At 42.9% G+C, this 24,297-nt stretch overlaps 1 protein-coding gene across 1 annotated transcript; it reads left to right on the forward strand.

Moving 5' to 3' along the window:
- Nucleotides 1-7,711: 7,711 nt before the first annotated feature.
- Nucleotides 7,712-23,942, forward strand: SRD5A3 (steroid 5 alpha-reductase 3). The gene is made up of 5 exons (NM_001206090.3): nucleotides 7,712-8,002; nucleotides 15,968-16,110; nucleotides 17,890-18,087; nucleotides 21,935-22,069; nucleotides 22,958-23,942. The coding sequence occupies exons 1-5, from the start codon at nucleotides 7,782-7,784 to the stop codon at nucleotides 23,215-23,217; spliced, it is 957 nt and encodes a 318-aa protein (NP_001193019.1). The 5' UTR covers nucleotides 7,712-7,781; the 3' UTR covers nucleotides 23,218-23,942.
- Nucleotides 23,943-24,297: the final 355 nt, after the last annotated feature.

Here is a 24,297-nt window from a genome sequence, read left to right on the forward strand (position 1 = left end):
AGAACTGCTTTAACATTTATTGCCAGGAAGGTCTACTGGTGACAAATTTTGTCCATTTTCACTTGTCCCAGAAAGTCTTTATTTTCCCTTATTCTTGAAGAATCAAATCAGATGAGTCGCTCAGTCGTGTCCGACTCTTTGCGACCCCATGAATTGCAGCACGCCAGGCCTCCCTGTCCATCACAACTCCCGGAGTTCACCCAGGCTCACGTCCATTGAGTCAGTGATGCCATCCAGCCATCTCATCCTCTGTTGTCCCCTTCTCCTCCTGCCCCCAATCCCTCCCAGCATCAGAGTCTTTTCCAATGAGTCAACTCTTCGCATGAGGTAGCCAAAGTACTGGAGTTTCAGCTTTAGCATCATTCCTTCCAAAGAAATCCCAGGGCTGATCTCCTTCACAATGGACTGGTTGGATCTCCTTGCAGTCCAAGGGACTCTCAAGAGTCTTCTCCAACACCACAGTTCAAAAGCATCAATTCTTCAGTGTTCAGCCTTCTTCACAGTCCAACTCTCACATCCATTCTTGAAGAATAAGTCTATGAATTATTTGGATTAAATTTTGTGTATGGTATTAGGTAAGGGTCAAGAATATATTTTTTCCTATGTGGATACCCAATAATCTCAGGATCACTTACTGAAAAGCCCTTCTTTTTCTTCATTGTATTGCAAGGCACCTTCATCATAAAACAAGTAACCAATATAAATTGGTCTATTTATGGAATCATTTTTATTTCATAAGTCTGTGTATCCTTACACCAGCATTACACTTTTAATTACTATAGCTTTATATTAAGTCTTGAAATAAGATCACTGAAATCCTCTACCTTTTGTCTTCTTCAATCTTATCTTGGGCTGTTTAAGGTTTTTTTGTTTCCACACACATTTTAGATTCATCTTGTCAATTTCCACAAAATTCTTCCCGGGATTTCAACTGCGGTTATGTTGAATAACTCGAACAATAAAGGAGACATTAGCATCTTAACAACACTGGATCTTCAAAAAGAGGAAAATGAGAAACATGATCTATCTCTCCATCTCTCATCCATCTCTCCATTTCTCCATTTCCATTTCTCTCAAGCTCACATAGAACATTCGCTAAATAAACCACATTCTAGGCCATAAAACACCTCTTAACAAAATTTTTAAAACAGGAATCATACATTTGCTCTCAGATACAACAGAATTAATCTAGAAATCAATAACAGAAAGATAACTAGAAATTTTCAAAATATGTGGATATTAAACAAAACACTTCTAAATAATACACGGTCAAAATAATAAGTAATACATGGGTCAAAGAAGAACTCTCAAGAGAAATTTTTAAATATTTTGAACTAAATGAAAATGAAAACATAATTTATCAAAATTTGTGGGAAGCAGCAAAAGGAGTACTTAGAAGAAATTTTACATCATTGAATGTATACTTAGAAGAAAAGAAAGATCTAAAATCAGTATCTAAATTCCTACCTTAGAAAACTAGAGAAAGAAGAGCAAATTAAGCACAAAGTAAGCAAAAGAAAAGAAATAATAAGAATTACACTATTCACCCGAAACTATCACAACATTGTTAATTGGCTATACCCCAAAACAAAATGTTTTTGGTGTTTAAGGAAAAAAAAGAATGCTAAACTAAAAAAAAAGTGCTTTTTGGTACTAGAAAGAAAAAAAAGAATTAAGATTTAGAGCAGAAATAAATGAAATTGAAAATAGGAAAACAGCAAAAATTGACAAAATCAAAAGCTGGTTCTTTGAAAAAATTAGTAACACTGATAAGCCTCTAGCCAAGCTAACTAAGAGAGAGAACACAAATTACTAATATCAAAGAAGGGATATCACTACAGATCCTATACATCAAAATAAAGATTTATGGGAGTTGTCTATACTTTCTGCACATCTCTCTATAAACCTAAAATTGCTCCAAAATAAAATTAAGTCTATTAATCAAGAAAAAAAAACTCTTAGACATATCCTATGGAAGGGCAGGGAGAAGCAGATTATTCTTAACGGATGAGGACTATGGCACCTGGTAACAAAAAGCACTTGTGCTTGAAAAATATATCGAAAGAATAACTATGATTTCCAAGTAAGATTCCATTCTGAGGTACTGGGGGCTAGGACTTCAACATATAAATTGTTGTAGGACACTCTTCAACCCACAACATGAGGGAATGCAATGTAAGGCATAAGGCAAAGCTGGATCTTAGGGCAGGAGAGGCACTGACCTAGAGCAGGAGGCACAAACGTGCTCCCTAAATTAAGAAATGAATGCATATGGCATTGCACACAGTAGCCAAGGGCAATGGGAAAATATAAAGGGAGTGTGGGAAGTGGTAGGAGGTTCTGTATTTGGACTCTCCGTTACTCTCCACTGCCTTTTTGCCTATCCCTGCTTCCAACTACACTGACATAATTACTACACCTATTAAACAAAACACTTCTTGGTCTTGATATTTCATGAAGTGACTACTCCAATCATTTTATCTTCAAGAGTCCCTTGGCCACCTTTAGCCCTTCCTGCTGCTGCTGTTGCTACTAAGTCGCTTGTCGTGTCCGACTCTGTGCAACCACATAGATGGCAGCCCACCAGGCTCCGCAGCCCCTGGGATTCTCCAGGCAAGAACACTGGAGTGGGTTGCCATTTAGCCCTTCCTGCTGCTGCTGCTGCTAAGTCACTTCAGTCGTGTCCAACTCTGTGGGACCCCATAGACGGCAGCCCACCAGGCTTCCCCGTCCCTGGGATTCTCCAGACAAGAACACTGGAGTGGGTTTCCATTTCCTTCTCCAATGCATGAAAGTGAAAAGTGAAAGGGAAGTCGCTCAGTCATGTCCGACTCTAGCAACCCAATGGACTGCAGCCCACCAGGCTCCTCCGTCCATGGGATTTTCCAGGCAAAAGTACTGGAGTGGGGTGCCATTGCCTTCTCCACTAGCCCTTCCTACTTTCATATAAATTTTAGAATCGGCTTCTTAAATTACAAAAAAAAGCTGGGGCTTGATTGGACCTACAGTTATTATTCCACACATTGGTTTGAGAAGAATTGTCATTTTAACTATATAAAGTCTTCCAATCTATGAGTTTAGTATGTCTCACCTTTTAACTATGTCTTATTTAGTATCATAACACTTTATTTTCTTTTAAGACTTACATACCTTTTATTCGAGTTACTCCTTGACACATAATAGTTTATGCCATTGAAATGTTATCTTTAAAACATTTATTTTCTGCTTTTGCTCAGAAATAGAAAAGTTCAATATTTAGAAACTGATTTTTGTATCCAACCTTACCAAACCCTATTAGTTCTAATATCTGCTGACTCTATTAGAGTTTCATATTATCTTCAAATAATGACAGCTCCTTTCTTACATTGTAACCTGTAGACCTTTTCTTTCTTTTTCTTATTTATTGTGCTGGCTAAGGCCTTCAGGAAAGCAATGACTCCAAAGGTGATTGAATTTTAGTTTCATATTTCGAAGGCAGAGCCAAGAGGATCTGCTGACAGATCATATTTAGCAAGAGAAGAATCAAGTTTGAGTTCAAGGGTTTTGGCCTAAACAACTGGAAAAACGGCACTGTCATTTACCACAGGACAAGCCAGAGGTCTGTTGATTATATAGTGCAGGTAATTAAACGAGGAAAGATAAAAACTGACATTTATTGGCAATGATGTCTCTAACAGGCTTTAGCCTGTTTTTCCACTTTTGAAATAACTCCAGTAAGGATTTAAGCATTTATTAATGCTCCCAGTCAGGTTTGACTCGAAGCTTCCTGTTCATCACTGCCCTCTATAGGGGCTTGTGTGAATATGAGCTGTGCACTCATTAAACTCCAAACCAGAAAATAAGGGATAATTTTTCCCTCCAGCTCAATTTTTCTTGTTTCCATGAGACACACACACACACACACACATCTTGTCTTTGTGATCTTTCATCTGATTAGGTAACTATAAGAGAGTCTCCCCCTCAGGAAACTTGGTCCCTGCAATGAACTTCCAGGTAGACTGTCTAGAAAGATGTCCTAGAAAGGCTAGCAGTATTTCTACGGGGTTAACCTAAGAACGAGGGCTTCCCAGGTGGCTCAGTGGTAAAGAATCCACCTGTCAGGGCAGGAGGAGCAGGAGACGTGGGTTCAACCCCTGGGATAGGAAGATCATCTGGAGAAGGAAATGGCAATCCACCCCAGTATTGGGGAATTCCATGGACAGAGGAGCCTGGCAGGCTATACTCCATGGGATCGCAAAGAGTCTGACAAGACTGAAGCGACTTAGCACACATGCATGGAACCCAAGAAGAGTGAAGAGACAATGAAAAGGTGACCCCCGAATATGAAACGCTGGGTCATACAAACAGACCCCATTGTCCCAGCTAGAAGGCCCATTTGATCATCCTTTATCGCATATTTCTCAGGTCACTGGTACAGGCTATGGTGTCCTTGCACAAAGAAGCAAAACTCCAAGAAGCTGGCACATTTAACAATCCAAAGGACGGTTCAGGACACAGTAACCTCCCCACTCAGTTCCCTGATGCTCATTTGACACACATATGGGGTATCACACTCAGGTGTGGGCTGCCACTCCCCTCTCCCACCCCTCTCCTGCCACCCCATCTCAAGAAAGAAGCTCCAAAAAGGCAAGGACGTTATCCTGTAAGCCTCTCTGTCCTCAGTGTCCAAAACGATGCCTATCATGTAAGAGTTGTTTCTTAGTTGCTAAGTCATGTCTGACACTTTGCCACCCTCGTGGACTGTAGCCCACCAGGATCCTCTGTCCATGGGATTTCCCAGGCAAGAATACTGGAGTGGGTTGCCATGTCCTTCTCCAGGGGATCTTACCAACCCAGGGATCAAACCCAGGTCTCCTGCATTGCAGGTGGATTCTTAACCAGCTGAACCAGAAGGGAAGCCCAAGAATAATGGAGTGGGTAGCCTATCCCTTCTTCAGTGGATCTTCCCGACCCAAGAATCAAACCAGGGTCTCCTGCATTGCAGGTGGATTCTTACAGTTCAGTTCAGTTCAGTCACTCAGTCGTGTCCGACTCTTTGCAACCCCATAAATCGCAGCACACCAGGCCTCCCTGTCCATCACCAACTCCCGGAGTTCACTCAGACTCACATCCATCAAGTCAGTGATGCCATCCAGCCATCTCATCCTCTGTCGTCCCCTTCTCCTTCTGCCCCCAATCCCTCCCAGCATCAGAGACTTTTCCAATGAGTCAACTCTTCGCATGAGGTGGCCAAAGTACTGGAATTTCAGCTTTAGCATAATTCCTTCCAAAGAAATCCCAGGGCTGATCTCCTTCAGAATGGACTGGTTGGATCTCCTTGCAGTCCAAGGGACTTTCAAGTCTTCTCCAACACCACAGTTCAAAAGCATCAATTCTTCAGCACTCAGCCTTCTTCACAGTCCAACTCTCACATCCATACATGACCACAGGAAAAACCATAGCCTTGACTAGACAGACCTTTGTTGGCAAAGTAATGTCCCTGCTTTTCAATATGCTATCTAGGTTGGACATAACTTTCCTTCCAAGGAGTAAGCGTTTTTTTAATTTCATGGCTGCAGTCACCATCTGCAGTGATTTTGGAGCCCCGAAAAATAAAGTCTGACACTGTTTCCACTGTTTCCCCATCTATTTCCCATGAAGTGGTGGGACCAGATGCCATGATCTTCGTTTTCTGAATGTTGAGCTTTAAGCCAACTTTTCCCTCTCCACTTTCACCTTCATCAAGAGGCTTTTTAGTTCCTCTTCACTTTCTGCCATAAGGGTGGTGTCATCTGCGTATCTGAGGTTATCGATATTTCTCCCAGCAATCTTGATTCCAGCTTGTGTTTCTTCCAGTCCAGCGTTTCTCATGATGTACTCTGCATATAAGTTAAATAAGCAGGGTGACAATACACAGCCTTGACGTACTCCTTTTCCTATTTGGAACCAGTCTGTTGTTCCATGTCCAGTTCTAACTGTTGCTTCCTGACCTGCATACAGATTTATCAAGAGGCAAGTCAGGTGGTCTGGTATTCCCATCTCTTTCAGAATTGTCCACAGTTTATTGTGATCCACACAGTCAAAGGCTTTGGCACAGTCAAGAAAGCAGAAATAGATGTTTTTCTGGAACTCTCTTGCTTTTTCCATGATTCAGCGGATGTTGGCAATTTGATCTCTGGTTCCTCTGCCTTTTCTAAAACCAGCTTGAACATCAGGAAGTTCATGGTTCACATATTGCTGAAGCCTGGCTTGGAGAATTTTGAGCATTACTTTACTAGGATGTGCTGCTGCTGCTGCTGCTAAGTCACTTCAGTCGTGTCCAACTCTGTGCGACCCCATAGATGGCAGCCCACCAGGCTCCCCCATCCCTGGGACTCTCCAGGCAAGAACACCGAAGTGGGTTGCCATTTCCCTCTCCAATGCATGAAAGTGAAAAGTGAAAGTGAAGTCTCTCAGTCATGTCTGACTCTTAGCAACCCCATGGACTGCAGCACACCAGGCTCCTCAGTCCAATGGGATTTTCCAGGCAAGAGTACTGGAGTGGGGTGCTATTGCCCTCTCCAACTAGCATGTGAGATGAGTGAAATTGTGCAGTAGTTTGAGCATTCTTTGGCATTGCCTTTCTTTGGGATCGGAAGGAAAACTGACCTTTTCCAGTCCTGTGGCCACTGCTGAGTTTTCCAAATTTGCGGCATATTGAGTGCAGCACTTTCACAGTGTCATCTTTCAGGATTTGAAATAGCTCAATTGGAATTCCATCACCTCCACTAGCTTTGTTCGTACTGATGTTTTCTAAGGCCCACTTGACTTGACATTCCAGGATGTCTGGCTCTAGGTCAGTGATCGTGATTATCTGGGTCATGAAGATCTTTTTTGTACAGTTTTTCTGTGTATTCTTGCCACCTCCTGAGCTATCAGGGCTATTTTTTGGAACTGACACATTTAAGGCTTTAATAAAATATTTTCTAAAAGACTTAAAGTTTCATTTGTCCTAACCAAAAAACTGATGAGTCAATAAAAATAGCACTGTCACTACATGGAAATAAATACAAGAAATGACAGATGGAGTCAAAAACTTTGCTTCTAAGGAGTGGAACTCTAGAAGGAACAGGGCTGCAGTTTTTAAATTTTTAGCACTTTCATTTTTGTATTTGCAATTGCCTTTACTTTCTACTTTACATGTTTAAATTATACACATTCCTAACATTCTACTACAACTACTCATTTTTGTGTGTAACCTGCCTTCTTCATCTACATTCATATTAATATAGTTCACAATCATAGCTCTTCATTTTACATTTTAGATTTTTTTCACTTAACCTACAGTTCCAGTTATCACAAAGCTTTCCGTGTTTTTACAGTCTCCATAATTATTTTAATGGCTGCATGATATTCCAATGTGTTACCGTACCATAATTTAGCTAAATACCTTAACATGGAACATTCTGGATTGTTTCCACTTCCAATGAAAACAATGCTGCAGTGAAGACTTGCAGTTATGTGGCCTTGTTTGTTCCGCTGCTTTGAATCATATTGTTGAATCATATTTCCGGGGTCCCACCGAAGCACCCCTGATTCACACAGTATACCGACTGCTACCAACGAGCACCAACTTGACCCTAACCCGCGAACCCGCGTGGCGGGGCGGTGGCTCCGTCCCAGGGGGGCGTGTCCAGGGCGGGGCCAAGCGCGTCCCCGCCCCGCGCTGCGCCCAGACGTCCCGCCCGACTGAGCCCGCGCACCGCAAGCGAGTAGACGGTCTTCCGGGGGCCGGGGGAGCTAGATAGCTGGGCTTGCCGGCTATGGCTACGTGGGCGGGGACCGAGGTCTCGGCGCTGAACCCGCTGCGCGCCTTTTGGCTCACGCTTGCTGCCACCTTCCTACTGACCCTGCTGCTGCAGCTCGTGCCGCCCGGCCTGCTTCCGGGCTGCGCGTTCTTCCAGGACCTGATCCGCTATGGAAAAACCAAGGAAGGGGCGCCACCGCGCCCGGCCGCCTGCCGGGCCTTTGATGTTCCCAAGAGGTAACCGCGCACGGGCGCGAGTCCTGGTTGCCAAGTCAAGGAGAGCCGGGGGCGCCCTGTTCGAGCTACCGGCAGGGGGCAGCAGAGGTGGGCACGGAGCCGGCGCGGACCGGATCCGGGAAGCCCAGGCCGATTCCCCGAGGCGGCGTTACCCCTGCCCGCCCTCCCGCAACTGCACGCGTCAGCTCTGCGGCCCTAGGGGCGGAGTGTCCGGAGACACAGAGGAAGCTGAGCCACGCGCACCTCCCGGGGCGCAGGAACGTAAACTTGTGGCCTCAACGTAGCCTTTCCTTCGGGGGAAATGGCTGCGCTTCCAAATTTAGGGCTGGTCACCAGGCGGTAAAGTCTCCTTTGTCCCCAATTTCTCTTTCCGCCGTCCTGCACTCTAGGGACTCATAACCTAACTTGAGGGTCGCCGAGACTCACTAGAAATGAAGGCAGGCCCTCCCTTGTCTCGTGTCCCCTGTTTGTCTCCCTCACAGTCAACAGTCAGGACGAAGGTTGAGACGCTGGTCACCAACAGACGCCACCTCCATCAGCCGCACCAAGGCAGGTGCCCCGGGAGAAAGTTGCCCAAGATGGCACGTTTAGGCAAGCGTGGTCCCTAAGCGCCATATGGCTCAACAGATTTCATAACTAAGTTAAATGAGAGATTAAATCGTTATGCCTTCAATATAATTGTTGAAAAAATTGTAAGGCTTATTATAGTCCGGGGAGTTTTTTTCATGTGTTTTCACTTTAAATTTAGAACATAACTGAGAAGAGTGGGCCAAACACTTCTTGATGGTAGGTATATAGCAGTGGCGTTTTTTTGGAGATACAGCCTAAATTGGCGTTCAGAAAAGACTATGGTGAAATGTGATAGGGTTTCTGATGTACTAAAATATCTTGATTATCGCTTAAACCTCAAATAGGCTGTTCCCCAGGTCTGCAGATGGGAAAGGGTGTAAGTAAACTTGGCTTCCCATTTCTGACTGTTGGAGAAATACTCACCAGATGTAACACTGAGAAGCAAGCGCTAGGTCATTTTGAGGAATGAGGAAGGGGAATGAGGCCCTGGGAAGAAGACCATATGCCTGCTAAGTTACTTCAGTCGTGTATGACTTTTTGCGACCTCTTGGACTGTAGCCTGCCAGGCTCCTCTGTCCATGGGGATTCTCCAGGCAAGAATACGGAAGTGGGTTGCCATTCCCTTCTCCAGGGGATCTTCCCGACACGGGAATAAAACCCATGTCTCTTGTCTCCAGCACTGACAGGCGAGTTCTTTACCAGTAGCGCCATCTGGGAAGAAGTAGATGCTTCAAACACTGTGATTAAACCTGTTTCTTAGAGGCTCTTTTTAAGCTAAAATGTCCTGTCAACCCTAACCCTATTTTTCGGGAAAAGGCAATGGCAACCCACTCCAGTACTCAGACCTGGAAAATCCATGGGCGGAGGAGCCTGGTAGGCTGCAGTCCATGGGGTCGGGAAGAGTCGGACACCACTGAGCGACTTCACTTTCACTTTTCACTTTCATGCATTGGAGAAGACAATGGCAACCCACTCCAGTGTTCTTGCCTGGAGAATCCCAGGGACGGGGGAGCCTGGTGGGCTGCCGTCTATGGGGTCGCACAGAGTCGGACACGACTGAAGCGACTTAGCAGCAGCAACCCTATTTTTAATCAGGACTTGAATGTAGTAAGTACTTTTCTACTTCACAGCAGGGACATTCCTAGATTGTCATTTTTTTAATGTTACAACGTGAAGAAAACAATTATTTGTTTTGAGAGTGAATTCTAACAATTTACTTTCTGAATTTTAAAAAAGATACTAGTGTCACTGATAAAAGGGCACATTTCAAATCATCCCCTGCACTTACCTATTTATTTGGCTCCCATACCCCACCTCTTACTACTCCAGTCTGTGGTCATATGGCAGCCAAGAAACAGATTTTGTACCTTTTCCTTATTCATTATTGCAAAATGGGTGCTCTTTGGGCTGCTTGTAATTTCTACTATATTATGAAATAATTTACACCTTTTTCTTCTAACAGAATTCTAGAATGGACCATCCTCTGGTGTTTTGTTTGACTTTTTTTTTCCTAAATTGAAGCTGAAATTTCTTTTTATTCTAGAGCAGGTACAACTATTCCAGGCCAATAATGAAAGTCAAAAATGTCTAGATGCTATATTGAAGGACTTTTCCTTGTTCAAAATTCAATAGTACTCTTAAAAATGAAAATAAGCCTATAACTTTTACACTTACAAACAGGCAGCTGTGAATCATGTTTCTGTACCTAAGAGCTCAAGTTAATTTGGGAGGAATTATTTTTTCATAAATGGTAAAGAATTAAACCTTAATTGAGTTCATGGAATGTTTGATTCCATAATCCCTGTCTGGTAGATTTTTTTTTTTTTTTTTTAATTAAGGTGATACTGCTTTTCTTATTTTCTTTTGGTTCCTGGAGTTTTGATTTCCCAGAAAGTCTGAATAAATACTTGACCTCAAACATGAGTCACAATGCTCTTGATTTTCATAGTGCACATGGAAATACTTCTATTTCTAATATTTCAAAATATTATAGAAACATTTTAATTAAATTCAGCTCTAGAGAAAGAGAATCGTCCAGTCTTTCCCTACTGGGGTTCAGGGATCCTAACCAGAAATCCAGAGGATCTATGGATAGAACTCATCACAAATTGGATTGGAGAAAATTACACCTTTATTTTACTAATCTCTAGCTGTAATTCACCATTTTCTTAGTGATGAATCAACAAACCACAGTATAATTAGCAATATCTGCAGTAGAATTGGCAATACCTGCAATTTAATACTATATTAAAATTATTGAAGAGACTAAGAACATTTTCATCACTATATAAAAATACTGTATTATCATCCACTGTGTCTCATTATTTAATACATTTAATTAAGCACATATATCACAAATGTTTCTTAGTGATTGTGTAACCTATATTTCAGTATAATTGGGTTTCCTTTGTATCCCCATGTATTTTAGGCTTGGGAAGGGGTGTGTTGCCTTCACCAGACTGCCTGAGGAGTCCATGGAAGAAAAATGTCAAGAATCCCTACTCTGGGCTGTAAATTCCATACATTTACATTTGTCTTGTTTGTTGCCATATCCTAGGCTCAATGCCTGACAAATAATAAAGTCCTCAGTCAATGTTTTGAATGAATCAAAGAAAAAAGATTTTAGGTTTGATTTATTGATTAACTTGACTAGTTTCTCTGAGAGTAACTTTGGCTGAGGTACCTTCTCTTTCATTCATTTATTTATTTAACCAGTGTTTATAGAGTATGTACTATTGCCAAGAGCTGTTCGAGGTTCCTTGGAACCTTGGTTTTTGTAAAGCAGTAGATATGTAAACAAATCTTTTAAAACAAGCAAGACAATTTCATATGGTAATAAGTGCTTCAGAGGAAATCCAGCTGGTTACTTGATCATGAGCAAGATGTGGGTGGCAGTGACAGCCCTGGAAAGGATGATCAGAAACGGGTAGGGCAGGAGATGAGTTCATTTCAGGAGGCCAGAACAGACATTGGGCTTTATGGACCATGGTGGAGATTAGATTTTATTCTGAGTGTATGGAAAGCAGCTTTAGGATGAGGAAATGGGGGTGTGGCATTATGTGATTTATGTTTGAAAGAATGACTTGCCATTGTGTGGGAAAGACTGGATGAGAGGCTGTTAACAGTGCTCCAGGCAAGAAGTGGTAGTATGGATTAGACTGTTAGTGTAATAGAACCTATTTGTCATATAGGTGGTGATGATATTAAAGCACATAGCATAGGGCCAGGCACCTAGGCAGAACTCAGTAACCATTAGTTTCCTTCCTTGGTGTGTATGTATGTATGCACACGCTTGTGTCCAGTCACTCATGTCCAACTCTGGGACCGCCTGGACTGTATAGCCTGCCAGGCTCCTCTGTCCATGGAATTTCCCAGGCAAGAATACCGGAGTAGGTTGCCATTTCCTCCTCCAGAGGATCTTCCCAACCAAGGGATTGAACCCACGTCTCTTGCTTGGCAGGCAGATTCTTTACCACTGAGCCACCAGGAAGCCTAGTTTCCTTCCTTAGTTAACCCTGTAACTCCCCTATCTGGTCCTGGGATCAGTTCTGGCAATCAGTAAATATGTATTAAATCAGAGCATATCTCCTGGCTCAGAACTATCCAGTGGCTTCCAACTCACAGAAGAGTCCAAAACCTTATACAATCTTGTTCTCACCACCTCACTGAGGTCCTATAGTTTGCCCCTCCTGTGGCTCTAATCCAGTTTTCTGGGTCTCTCTCTGCTTGTTGTTTCTCCCACCTCAGGGCCTTTGCGCTGCCTGTTTCCTCTACCTGGAAAGCTGTTCCCCCAAATAGCCAGATGGTATATGCTCTCACTTCCGTATAATTCTGCTCAGATACTACCTTGACAGTGAGACCTGCCCTATCCACCCTGTTTAAAAATATAATGCTGCCATACCCAGCATTCCTCTTCCCAGCTTTAGTTTTCTCATTAGCAGTTATCACCTACTGATGTGCTATAAATTTTACTTCTGTGTGTTACTGTGAATATAAGCTCCATGATGGCAAGAATTGTTGTCCTTTGTGTTCACTGCTGTACCTCCCGAGCTAGAGCAGTCCCTGGCTTATAATAGACATCAAACTGTTGGTTAAGTCAGAGGAGTGCTTGCTTGGTGCCCAGTCCTGTGTTACCGTAAGGGTCACTGTATCCTTGCTCCCAAGGGCTCACTTCAATTAAGCATAGTGCGAATGGAAGAAAAACAGGGAGAGTATTTAGAACAGAAGGAAGTGGAGTTTTCCAATCTGCTTTTGAGGCTAGAGCTGGGTCTTTTCAAAAAGAAATATGGGACTTTCCTGGTGATCCAGTGGCTAAGACTTCACGCTCCCAATGCAGGGACCCGGGTTTAATCCCTGCTCAGGGAACTAGATCCTGCATGTGCAACTAAGAGTTTGAGTGCCACAGCGAAGACCCAGCACAACCAAATAAATAAATAAACAGAGATACAACCTCAAATAAGAGTAGAACACATTTCATGTAGCAGGAATCAGGCAAACAAAATGAGAGAGAATGTGCAAAATGTAGGAATAAGAAAAACAAGTCAGCCTGTCAATCAAAACCCTATGGCACAAGTAGGGCAGAGCAAAATGTGGCTTAGCAGCTTATATCAAACATGTGAGTGACTTGAATGACTCATGATTTGGTATAAATTGGTATGTGTAATGGTAGAGGTGGAAAAGTAGGTTCAAACAAATCTTGACCACATGACCAGGAGCACAGCCATGTGACTTTTAACTTCAGGGTCATCGAGGCTGAGTCTGGAGCCAAACACTGCCACTTCCTGGGAAGTGTTGGACAAGTAACTGAACCTTCCGAGCCTTTGTTTTCTCATCTGCCACATGAAGATAAACTTGCCAGGGTTGTTGGGAAGATGGGATGAATACTCTTAACTGGTCTTCCCACAACTAGATGATCCTCTTACCTAAGTACCAGAGGGATTTTTTTGAACAATGACCAAAATGAATGAGCTATGTTCTCACTTTCTCTCGCTCTCTCGCGCGCTCTCTCTCTCTCTCATACACACATTGTTGGGAAGATGGAATGAATACTCTTAACTGATCTTCCCACAACTAGATGATCCTCTTACCTAAGTACCAGAGGGATTTTTTTAAACAATGACCAAAATGAATGAGCTATGTTCTCTCTTCTCTCTCTCTCTCTCTCTCTCTCTCTCTCACACACACACACACACACATATATTCTCTCACATACTCCCTTTTTTTTGGATTGTGATGAAATATACATGACATAACCTTTTCCACTTTAACCCTGAGTATACAATTCAGCATCTTTAAGTCCATTCACATTGTTGTGCAGTCATCAGCACTGTCCATCTCCAGAACTTTTCTGTTAGATTTTTAAAACATAGATTATTCCTTCAAGTCACTGTGTTCGAACGCTGGCCCATCACACTTAAAAGCCAGTGCCCTTACAGGACCCCATAGCATCTTTCCCTCCTTTTTCATGCTCTAGCACTGTCCATATGTTGTTTAGTCGCTAGGTCATGTCTGACTCTTGGGACCCCTTGGACTGTAACCCACCAAGCTCCTTTGTCCCTGGGATTTTCCAGGCAAGAATACTGGAGTGGGTTGCTATTTCCTTCTCCAGGGGATCTTCCCAACCTACGGATTGAACGCACATCTCCTGCATTGGCAGGCAGATTCTTTACCACTGATCCACCAGGGAAGCCCACTATCTATATAGGTGTCATTTATTGTACCTCAGGGCCTTTGTGGTTGCTGTTTCCTCTGCCTAGAAAACTTTCCCTAGAAATTCACAAGGGTTACTCATTCTAGCCAAGCATCACTTCTAGAAGGGCCGTCGTTGTCCATCCACCCATCCAGAATGACCTCTCCTCTGCACCACCTCTGTCCCATTACCCAGCATCAGGCAGGATGTCTGCAGATTCATTTGCTGACTCTCTGCTGAAAGGTAAATTTCAGCAAGCCAGGCACCTGGTCTGCTCCCTGCTGCATCCCCAGCTCCAAGAACATCACCTAGCAGGTTCGAAGTGCTCAGTACTCTTTTTTTGAAAAAATGAAATTGGTAAAGTGGCTCTAAAGTTGCCCCTCAGAAGCTGTCCCCTCCTCTTTCCATGGGAGCCTGCAGAGCAAGGCGCTGCTGCCATTCTGAGGTATTGGCTCAGACCAGACCTGGGCTCAGTTCTAGGAAGTGTGTCTTAAGGAAGACTCTGGTAGGCAACCAGAGGCCAGGGTCTAGGGATGGGGCAGAGGGGGCAGAATCGACACTCATGCTTGAACTAAGCTCTTTTGCATGAAGAAGAGCTGAATCAGGATTAACAGGACATCTCAGGACAGATCTAGTGACAGAATTTGTAACAGTGGTGGGAGAATTAAGTGGGTTGCTATGGAATGATCAGCTTAGATCAGCGTTAGTTAGACTGGGTTGTGGGCATGGTCTAGCGGACTGTGAGTTCTGGGACATAGAAGCATATTCTGGATCACCTAGAAGAGGAGTCTCTTGAGTCTGTGTGTAGTCTTCTTGACTCCAGGTTGTCTTACTGCATCACAGATTAATGAGACAAGAAGGAAGGCTTAATATAGCTGTGATGCTTTGAAGACCAGGGAAGGCCAGGTGATGTCCAGGCAACTTGCAGAGTCAGAAAGATTTTAAGTTGATTCAAATAGAGAATAGGTAAAGAGACCTCGAAAAAACCCGTGGTGGGCCCTCGTACCATACCAGGTATTGCAGCAAACCAACATTGTCTTTCAAGTAAAATTAACTCTGTTAATTGCAATTTATGTTGCTTTTGTGGTTTTATTTCATTTGTTACTCTGTTGATGGTAACACACACACTATACTTGTACTAGACTGTACCCATCAGGAGTTGATAGCTAGTTTTATGAGTTCTTATTTGTCATGTTATCATAGAAGTAATTTAGGTCGACACAATTTAGAAAGACACTAAATCAGAAGACCTATTTAAGGTTTCTTGCAGCCCTATGAGCATGTGATTGTGCAAATCTTGTGTAACTGTTGTATGGCTATTGCAGCAATATTACTTGAGATTTAGAAATCTTCCACAGGTTTGGCTTGTGGTAGCACAGTCTAGGCTCTCCCTGTCAGGCCCTGGGGCCCTCTATTTTTGAATTTGAGCCCAATTTTGTTACCTGAAGATAAGACAGATCGTTAACTTTAATCTAAATTTAACAAGGCCATTCGTGTTCTTATTAACCTCAGGAAACCTTTTTCCTATGAGTTAACCAGTCCTATCATCTGAAAGGAAATTTCAAAAATCTGAACATCTGTAGGATTCAGGTTCTATTAAAAAAGCAAAACTATGCTTGCAGCATGAGGGAAAAGAATAGTCTTCTAGCATAATAGCTTCAAGTGGATCTGCTTTGATCATTATCTAACCTGTTTTCCCTTGGCAGGTATTTTTCGCATTTCTACATCATCTCAGTGCTGTGGAACGGGTTCCTGCTTTGGAGCCTTACCCACTCTCTGTTCATGGGAGCACCTTTTCCACACTGGCTTCACGGTCTGCTCAGAATTCTTGGGACTGCGCAGTTCCGAGGTAACTCCCCTGGCTAATTCCAACCCTTGCGTCCTGTTCCTGACTTTCCTGCCTGCGGCAAGCTGTTCTGGGTAGTTCATAGCTTCTCTCAGGCTCCTCCTCAGCGGGTGAAGGGTGGGGGCAGAAAGGCTTCTGCGTGGATCATAGCCAGATGGCCAAGGAGGAGGCCTCAAGTCCTTCATTGAGATCATGGCAGAGCTCCAAGTCAACTCTTCATCCCTGACTTCCCAGCAAGTGCTGTGCTAAACAGCACTAGCCATTCTCCCTCTGATACTTTTAGTACTGTTGATAAATTTATACAGAAGTCTTTACAATTAAGGGGAAAAACTTTTAAGATTCCTCAGGTTTGCCTTGAAACATTTATCATATATGTAGTTCCAACCAAAATTGTGCCTCCAGACTCCAGAAATTTGAGAGAAAATTACTTTTTAAATCATGGATTAAAAAGGTTTGTTTGCTGTGGGGCTTTGGTTATATCATAAAATTGACTGGAAATAGTTGTTGACCAGATGATTACAAAGTAGCCTTTAGATTGGCCTCACTGTGCCTTGAATAAAGGATACATGGAACAATTTAAAAAGTAAGGAATTGAAGGCGAAAACCATAACATGACCTCAGTTAATGTCGGGCAGCGGGAGAGGGGAAGAGTTAGAAACACATTGCTCTGGGGCTGTCACTGTCCTTTGTTCCAGCAGCCAAACCACTGGCTCCCTAGGAACAGTCCTTGTTCTGTATCTACAGAGGAACTTTTTGCAAAAGGTGACAGTCAGACGGGGAAAGTATGCGGAGCCCACTTGGGAGGGGAAGATACCAGAGCGAATCCCACTTCACCACTTAACACTTTATGCCTTCATTTGTGTACTGGAGGGTTCATGGGGTTCTGGTATTTGGAGGGTGGTTGTGAGGAGTTTTATTTGATTGTTTTAACCTGTTGCTGAAGAGTTAGAACTAGATTTTTACTATGTATAAAAGAGAAAAGCAGGCCAAGCCAATATGACAGAAGTCTCCATAGAATGTACCCTTCGGAGAGTCAGGGGAGGGGCAGTGCCTGGAAGGGAACCCAAGCACCTGCTGGTTGTCTTCCATTTCTGGATCTGGTCATATGGGTTTAGTTTGTAAAAATCTATTAGGCTGTGTTCTTAATGTATATTTATGTTGTATGATAACATTTTTTGAAAAATGTAGATTTTGTGTCATTTTAAAAACCAGCATTTTTTCTGACTTCTTTTGGGGCAGAGGGGCAAAAGGCAGATAGATAGATTTCAAGGCTCACAGTCTCCCAAAAGTATCATTTTTTTGCCTCTTAGTATGAAAAGAAATGCACAATTCTTCCCACTCCATTTTCATGCCCCTTTCTGTTTCTGTACATTCCTGTGTCACGTGTCCCCCTGACCTCAGGCATCCCACCAGGGGGCCTGGCTCAGAAGTCATCCAGGAACTCTTCCTGACCATCTTCAAATGGGGATGCATGTCAGGGACCCAGAAACTGTGGAGTTGGGTTCTGAGAGCACAGACCCTTCCCAGCCCCATAACCCAGATGGCTTTCACATCACAAAGTAGAGACAGGAGACCTGAGTTTGTCTCTACTCTGTCACTAGCCAAATTCCTTGACCACTTGGCTCACTTCCTCATTGCCACTAAAAATGGCAGTGTTAGACTTTATGATATCTGGTACCATTTCTAGCTCTGGTCTTGTTTAATAGTGCCTAACAGTAAGGACAGACATAACTGGACTATTCCTGGAGAGAGATGCTGAGCATGTTCCCTTCTGAATCGTAGGGGGTGAGCTCGCACTGTCTGCATTCTTGGTGCTAGTGTTTCTGTGGCTGCACAGCCTGCGAAGACTGTTTGAGTGCGTCTACGTCAGTGTCTTCTCCAATGCCGTGATCCACGCCGTGCAGTACTGTTTTGGACTTGTGTACTATGTCCTTGTTGGCCTAACTGTGCTGAGCCAAGTGCCCCTGGACGGCAGGAACGGTGAGTGGTCACTGGGGTCTGTCAGCTGAGTCACTGAGTATGTGAGAGACTCTCCCCACCAGGCATTACGGAAGCTGGAAAGTAAGAGACCTGCCCAATCCACTTGGCGTATGAGGAGTCTGGGCTCTAATTGTAGCTTTAAAAACTCAGCATACCTGGAGGCTGTCATAAAGAGAACAATAAACATAAAATAATAGAACAATAAACAGGAAGAGAAAAATAAACATCATATATTAATGCATATATGTGGAATCTAGAAAAAGGTATAGATGATCGTATTTGCAACCAAGTAGAGACACAGATGTAGAGAACAAATGTGTGGACACCAAGGGAGAGAGGGATGGAGTTGGGATGAATTGGGAGACTGGGTTTGACGTTATTGAGATTATGTGTAAAATAGATAACCAATGAGAACCTACTGTGTATAGCTCAGGGGACCCTCCTGAGTGCTCCATGGTGACCTAAATGGGAAGGAAATCCAAAAAAAGAAGAGGATATATGTATATCTGTGGCTGATTCACTTTGCTGTATGGTAGCAACTAACACAACATTGTAAAGCAGCTATACTCCAATAAAAATTTTAAAAATTAAACAAGTCAGCATGCCCAAGGGTACCCAGCAGATACACATCACATTAACTATAACTGCTGAAACCTGAGACACCAACATAAGCAGCAGTGCCTTCAGTGAAGAGAGTGCAGTGCAGAGTCCTCAGGAGGCTTGGTTTAGGGATGAAGAAATGGGCCACGGGGTTTCCCTCAGTGGGACTGAAGTCAGTGAACTCCTGTGGGTTAGTCTGGAAAGAAAGAGGCAGTGTGGTCAGGAGTAGAACAGGAAGCAGGGGAACTCACTGGAGCAGGAAAAAGGCCAGCCAGCCCAGTTGTCTCACCAAAGCCTTGTCATCCTGGGGTGGAGGGGTGAGGTTGGGGAAGGTGAAGTTGTGCAGGGTGAAATCATGGAACACCAGAGGAGGAAGGGGTGGGTCAGCTCCTGGTGACAAGTTGGGATTTGAGAGGAGGCAGGGAGCCATTCTATTGCCATTTAGTTCTTGTGGTGGTTCCCCTTACAAAAAAGCTTTTCTCAAGTGAGGCAGCCTGAGAGGGGAGGGCAGAAGAGTACTGTAGTAAATCAAAGTTGTGTCTTAACACTTCCGAAGCTCTCACTTGCTAAGAAGAGGGAAGCAAAATCACAACCTTGGTTTATGAGGAGGAAATGAAATGTGATTTTGGGGGCTGGGGTGGTGGAGGGGAGGGAGGATGGGATATCTGACATATTTGACCATCTTTTTTTTTTTTTTTTTTTTTTACAAAAACATTGCATGTTTATCATAAAGATTTCAAGTCATTTTGGGTGATTGAAGTGAGTTTTTAATGCTGAGGTTAACTTCATCTTGCACCCTTAGTATCCATCAGCCCACACATGCTAGGGTAGATCATTCACAACTGTTTTCTCTAAACCCAAGTCTCTGTTTCCTAAAGCTGCTCTATCCCTCCTCGTCCGTTGAGCCCATGTCTGGCTGTTTCCAGTACTCAGTGAGTAAGCTTTCTCCGCAGGTTTGATTTCCGTGCTGAGTGCCTTTGGAGCAGCCTCTCTCTGTTGCTGTAAAACCACCCAAGGCTTCCATGGCTTGAGGAATGATTTTAAAGTACAACTTACTGACTATATTTCTCAATTCCTGAATTATTTATTGGCTCCAGCCACACTCAGCTGGCATCTCTCCATCTGATTTCTCTGAGCTTAAGTCAGTTTTTCCTCCCTCAGCTTTTGGCTGTGGCATTCTTTTCAGCCCATGTCACTATTTGAGCTGTCATTCCTGAAGAACAGTCCTAGGTTTTCACCCAAAGGAACTTTCCAGAGCACATTGGTAACCTATTAGCTTGTAGTCTGTCAGCATGACGTGTCTCTCCTGGAGTTTCCTCTGCTGGCCTGGACCCCAGCTTTTGCTCTTCCTCCTGTAGAAACAGTCAAGGAGAGGCTGTTGAGACACCCACAAAATAGCTTGTAGATACTCCTTTCTGAAGGTTTCTGAAACTTGAGTTTCACCTACCTGTCCTTCAAGAGGTCATCTGCAGTCATTTGGGGCAGGCTGGGGAAGACTGGTTTCAGGAATTCATTGGAAGAAAGCACACTGGGGCATATGCCCGCTTCATGGTCTGATACACAGGCGCTTGGGAGTCAGATGGGCTTGAGTCTGAATTCTGGCTTATTTAATTTATCAGAGCTCCAGAACCTTTATCTGGAATTGGGGACATACACAAGAACTCATAAGAGGGTTCTTATGAAAGTGGAAAGTGTATCTGTAAACTACCCAGATTTTCACGTCTCCTTGTCTTCAGAGTCTAGAGGGTCTGCCCCTAGTCACTCTATTATATTTGTTCTGTGGTTTTTTTTCTTCAGAGCCCCATCTCGCCCTTATATTATTTTGATTATTGATTATATTATCTTGATTATTGATTTTTTTAAACTTGTTTCATCTCCTGCTACTAGAATGTGAGTTCATGAGGACTAGGATCTGACCTGACTCCCACTGCTTTATCCCTCATGAGAGATGCCACACTCAGTAGACACTCCATAAGGAATGAATAAATAAACAAATCATTAAATACTACACAGATCAGACCCTCAGTAAATAGCCTTCTGCCTGCCTTCTCTTTCCTGTATTATAATTCCAACTTACTCTGAAAAATCTTTTTTCCTTCATAAGTAATTTCTCTGCCTTTAGAGTAGGTGACTTGGCAGTGACATGAACTCTGCAACTTCTAACCCTATGGTGACTTGCTCTTAAAGCCCTCTGATTTAGAACTGGTTTTCATATTTTGTTTGTTTTTAACTTATAAAAATATAACCACTTAGTTAAATGGCTAAACCTAATAAACATTAAGAGACATTGTTTTTTAAAAAAATTAACTCAATTAGACTTCGTGGACTGTCATTAGTTATTAGCTGTCACTAGCTGAGTCCTGCTTCCAAGTACCCATATGGAATAGCTCGATCCTTGGTTCTCGTACCTAGATCAATTGTTAGGGGCTCCCTCTCGGCCCCAGAGCCTAGGCTCTTCCCCACTGTCAGTGAACAGCTTTGTTTTCTTCAGTCAAGTCCCTGACTCAGCTCACTGCTTCCTGCTGAACATAGGGAAGTCCTTAGTTTGCTTTTCTGATGCCAGTCCTTAGAAAACCTTCATTCTTCCTGTCTTCTTAGTACCTGGAGAAGAAAAAGAAAGATGGAACCTTGAGTGTTTCTACTCCTGAAACAAAATCTCTTGACTGGGTTCTCTTTAATCAGAACAGGATATTGTTTTGGTCTTTATCTTGCAGTTTACATTTCCCTTTTTGAGAAGCTCCGCCCCTCACCTTTACTTGCAGTGATTTTCTTCATTGGCTGGAGCTAGTCAAGTCAGTATTCAAAGTTTCCCTAGAAATGGCTCAGGTGAGATCCTTCAGAAGGTGTTTTTCTGACAGCAGACTGCAAGAAAGAAGACATCAAACCAGGCTTAGCAATAAAAATGCAGAGTGGTCTTACCACACAAGAATACATCACAAGAGTGGAAGCTGACCCACAGAGCTGATCCCCGTGCCTGAAGCACTTGAAGAAGGAGCAGGAGAATGTGCCGATCTGGAGTTCTCTGCCAGTGAGCCCTGAAGCTGCCCCTAGCTGAGGAGCATACCTCCTTCATCCACAGGGACAGTGTTCTCCCTTCTGTGCTTGGGAAATGATATCAGGGTGGTTTTCTAGTCATAAGGAACCAAATAAGTGGATAATTGTGTTCTGCAGACTGTATAATTTTTTTAATGCGCTGAGCCTCTGAAGTTTTGCAGAGTTGGCTAATAGGTAATTCTTATTTCTGTAGTCTATGTGATAGGGAAGAATCTCTTGATGCAGGCTCGGTGGTTCCATATCCTCGGAATGATGATGTTCATCTGGTCATCTGCCCATCAGTATAAATGTCATGTCATTCTCAGCAATCTCAGGAAAAACAAAGCAGGTAAGATATCTTGTAGAACCACTGACTGGGGGGTTTTAGCCCTCAGGAGTTAAATGTACTTATTCTTTCTCTCTTTTCTTTCCTGCTCTAATTAGTCAACTAATCAATCTATCAAATACTCATTTTGACAAGACTCTCTGGGTCTTGATCTTCCCATCTGTAAAACGAGAGCATTTTACTGACAGCCCTCGCTGGCACCATCTAGCCCTGACATTCTGTGACTCTATGCTGTGCCCACATTTTGGGGCCTGCACTGCATATAAGTGTCGAACCAGCATGTCAGCACTACCATTACTGTGCCAAGTTAGTATCGTTCCAGCCAAAGCAAAAAAATTTAACTTTTTTAGTTAGCTTGTACTGACTTATCACATATACAGTTTTTATTAGGCTTTTTGAGATAATAAAAATTGAACAGTGCTACTCAACATTTATCAGGCACTTGCTTTGTGCCAGCCCTGTTCTGAGTCGCTTTATGTTTAACATCACAGTACTCGCTTGAGGCAAATACAGTCTTACCCTGATTTTACAGGTGAGGAAACAGAGGCACAGAGAGGTTAAGCAACTTACCTAAAATTACACAGCTTGTAAGTGGCAAAGCTAGGACTCTAACTCATGCAGTCTGACTCTGGAATCTGAGCTCTTCATCACTAGCTTGGAGGATTGTTGGAGAAACAGGCTTTCTTTTGTGCTTATTTACAGTTAGTATAACTTCAGTCTGTGACTTTCTGACATGTAGTAGGTTGACAGTGGAGGTGGTGATAGCATGGTGGTTTGTACAGGTCTGTGACATCCTTTTCTGGTTGAGTTTTTATAAATGACTTCGGGAGCAAAGTGGTAAAACTTTCTTCTAGCAACTTCAGACGTTAAGGGTATCTTCTCCCGTTTCAGGAGTGGTCATTCACTGTAACCACCGAATCCCTTTTGGAGACTGGTTTGAATACGTCTCTTCCCCTAACTACTTGGCAGAGCTGCTGATCTACATTTCCATGGCTGTCACCTTCGGTTTCTACAACTTGACTTGGTGGCTCGTGGTAACATATGTCTTCTTCAACCAGGCCCTGTCTGCTTTCCTCAGCCACAAATTCTACAAAAGCAAATTCATCTCCTACCCGAAGCACAGGAAAGCTTTCCTGCCATTTCTGTTTTAAGTTAACCTCCAGTTATAAAGAATGCAAACCAAGTGACGGGTTCAGTTCCTAAGGACAGGGAAGTCTAGAGACCAAAGTACAGTTTCTGTGGAATGGCTTGAAACTCTGTTCCATTTCTGTTACCAAAGTCTTCACTGCGTGAGCAAAGACATACCCCTCCGGAAAATGAGTCTTCAGACAAGAAATCCTTCCTCCCGGCAGACATGGGAACGCTTTGTGTGCTTTCTGAGATGTTCTATAGAACCAACCAGCTGCTAGAAAATAAAGAGCAGATGAGACTTCAAGCTGCTTCAAAAACAAGACCAGGCAAGAATATATGAACAGCATCTAACAAATACATACATATACAAAGGAAGAGAGAAGCTCACATGTGGCTTTGTTTTTGCTCCAAACAAACTAACTAGACAGCAGGATAAGCAATATAATAAGTGCTCAGTAAATGCTTATTGCATTTCAGTCAAAGCAGAATAGCCCTTGAAAATAAGAGCAATGTATAATTTCACACTGATGGATTCAGGGGAAAGTGAGTGTATTGAAGTTATTTTATACTTACTACACAAAGATTACCAGTAATGTAACCATCAGTAGTCATCTCCCCCTCAAATCACAGCTTAACAGAAGGTTTGAAACCTCTTTTATTTAATACTTTTTTGACATCCCTTTCTGGGGAGTACCTTAAAAGTGAAAGTATCAAAAATAAAGTATTTTTGTATTTATGCATAAAAGCCTTCATGAATGGCACTGACACTCCAGATTGGATAGCGCTGTAGCCTCATTTGTACATAGTTACTTAGATTGGATTAATAACTGCCTGAGTTTATTTTAACTTAATAGAATGAATCCAAAGATATTTAAAGTTTATACTGACAATAGCGTATTTAAAGAAAATACCCATCATTCAATCAAGTAGATATAAAAGTACAGTGTAAAAGTAGAAAATAATACCATAGTCTGAGCAATGCAGTAAAAACCGCACATTTGTGCAATGTAAGATTTACTGGCTTATTGGCCAGGGTATTAACTATTCCTTTTATACAGCTGTTTTATTATAGTCTACTAAAGTTTTGTGCTCAGGTATAC

This window comes from Bos taurus, chromosome 6 (assembly GCF_002263795.3).
Source record: "Bos taurus isolate L1 Dominette 01449 registration number 42190680 breed Hereford chromosome 6, ARS-UCD2.0, whole genome shotgun sequence".
Lineage (NCBI taxonomy): Eukaryota > Metazoa > Chordata > Mammalia > Artiodactyla > Bovidae > Bos > Bos taurus.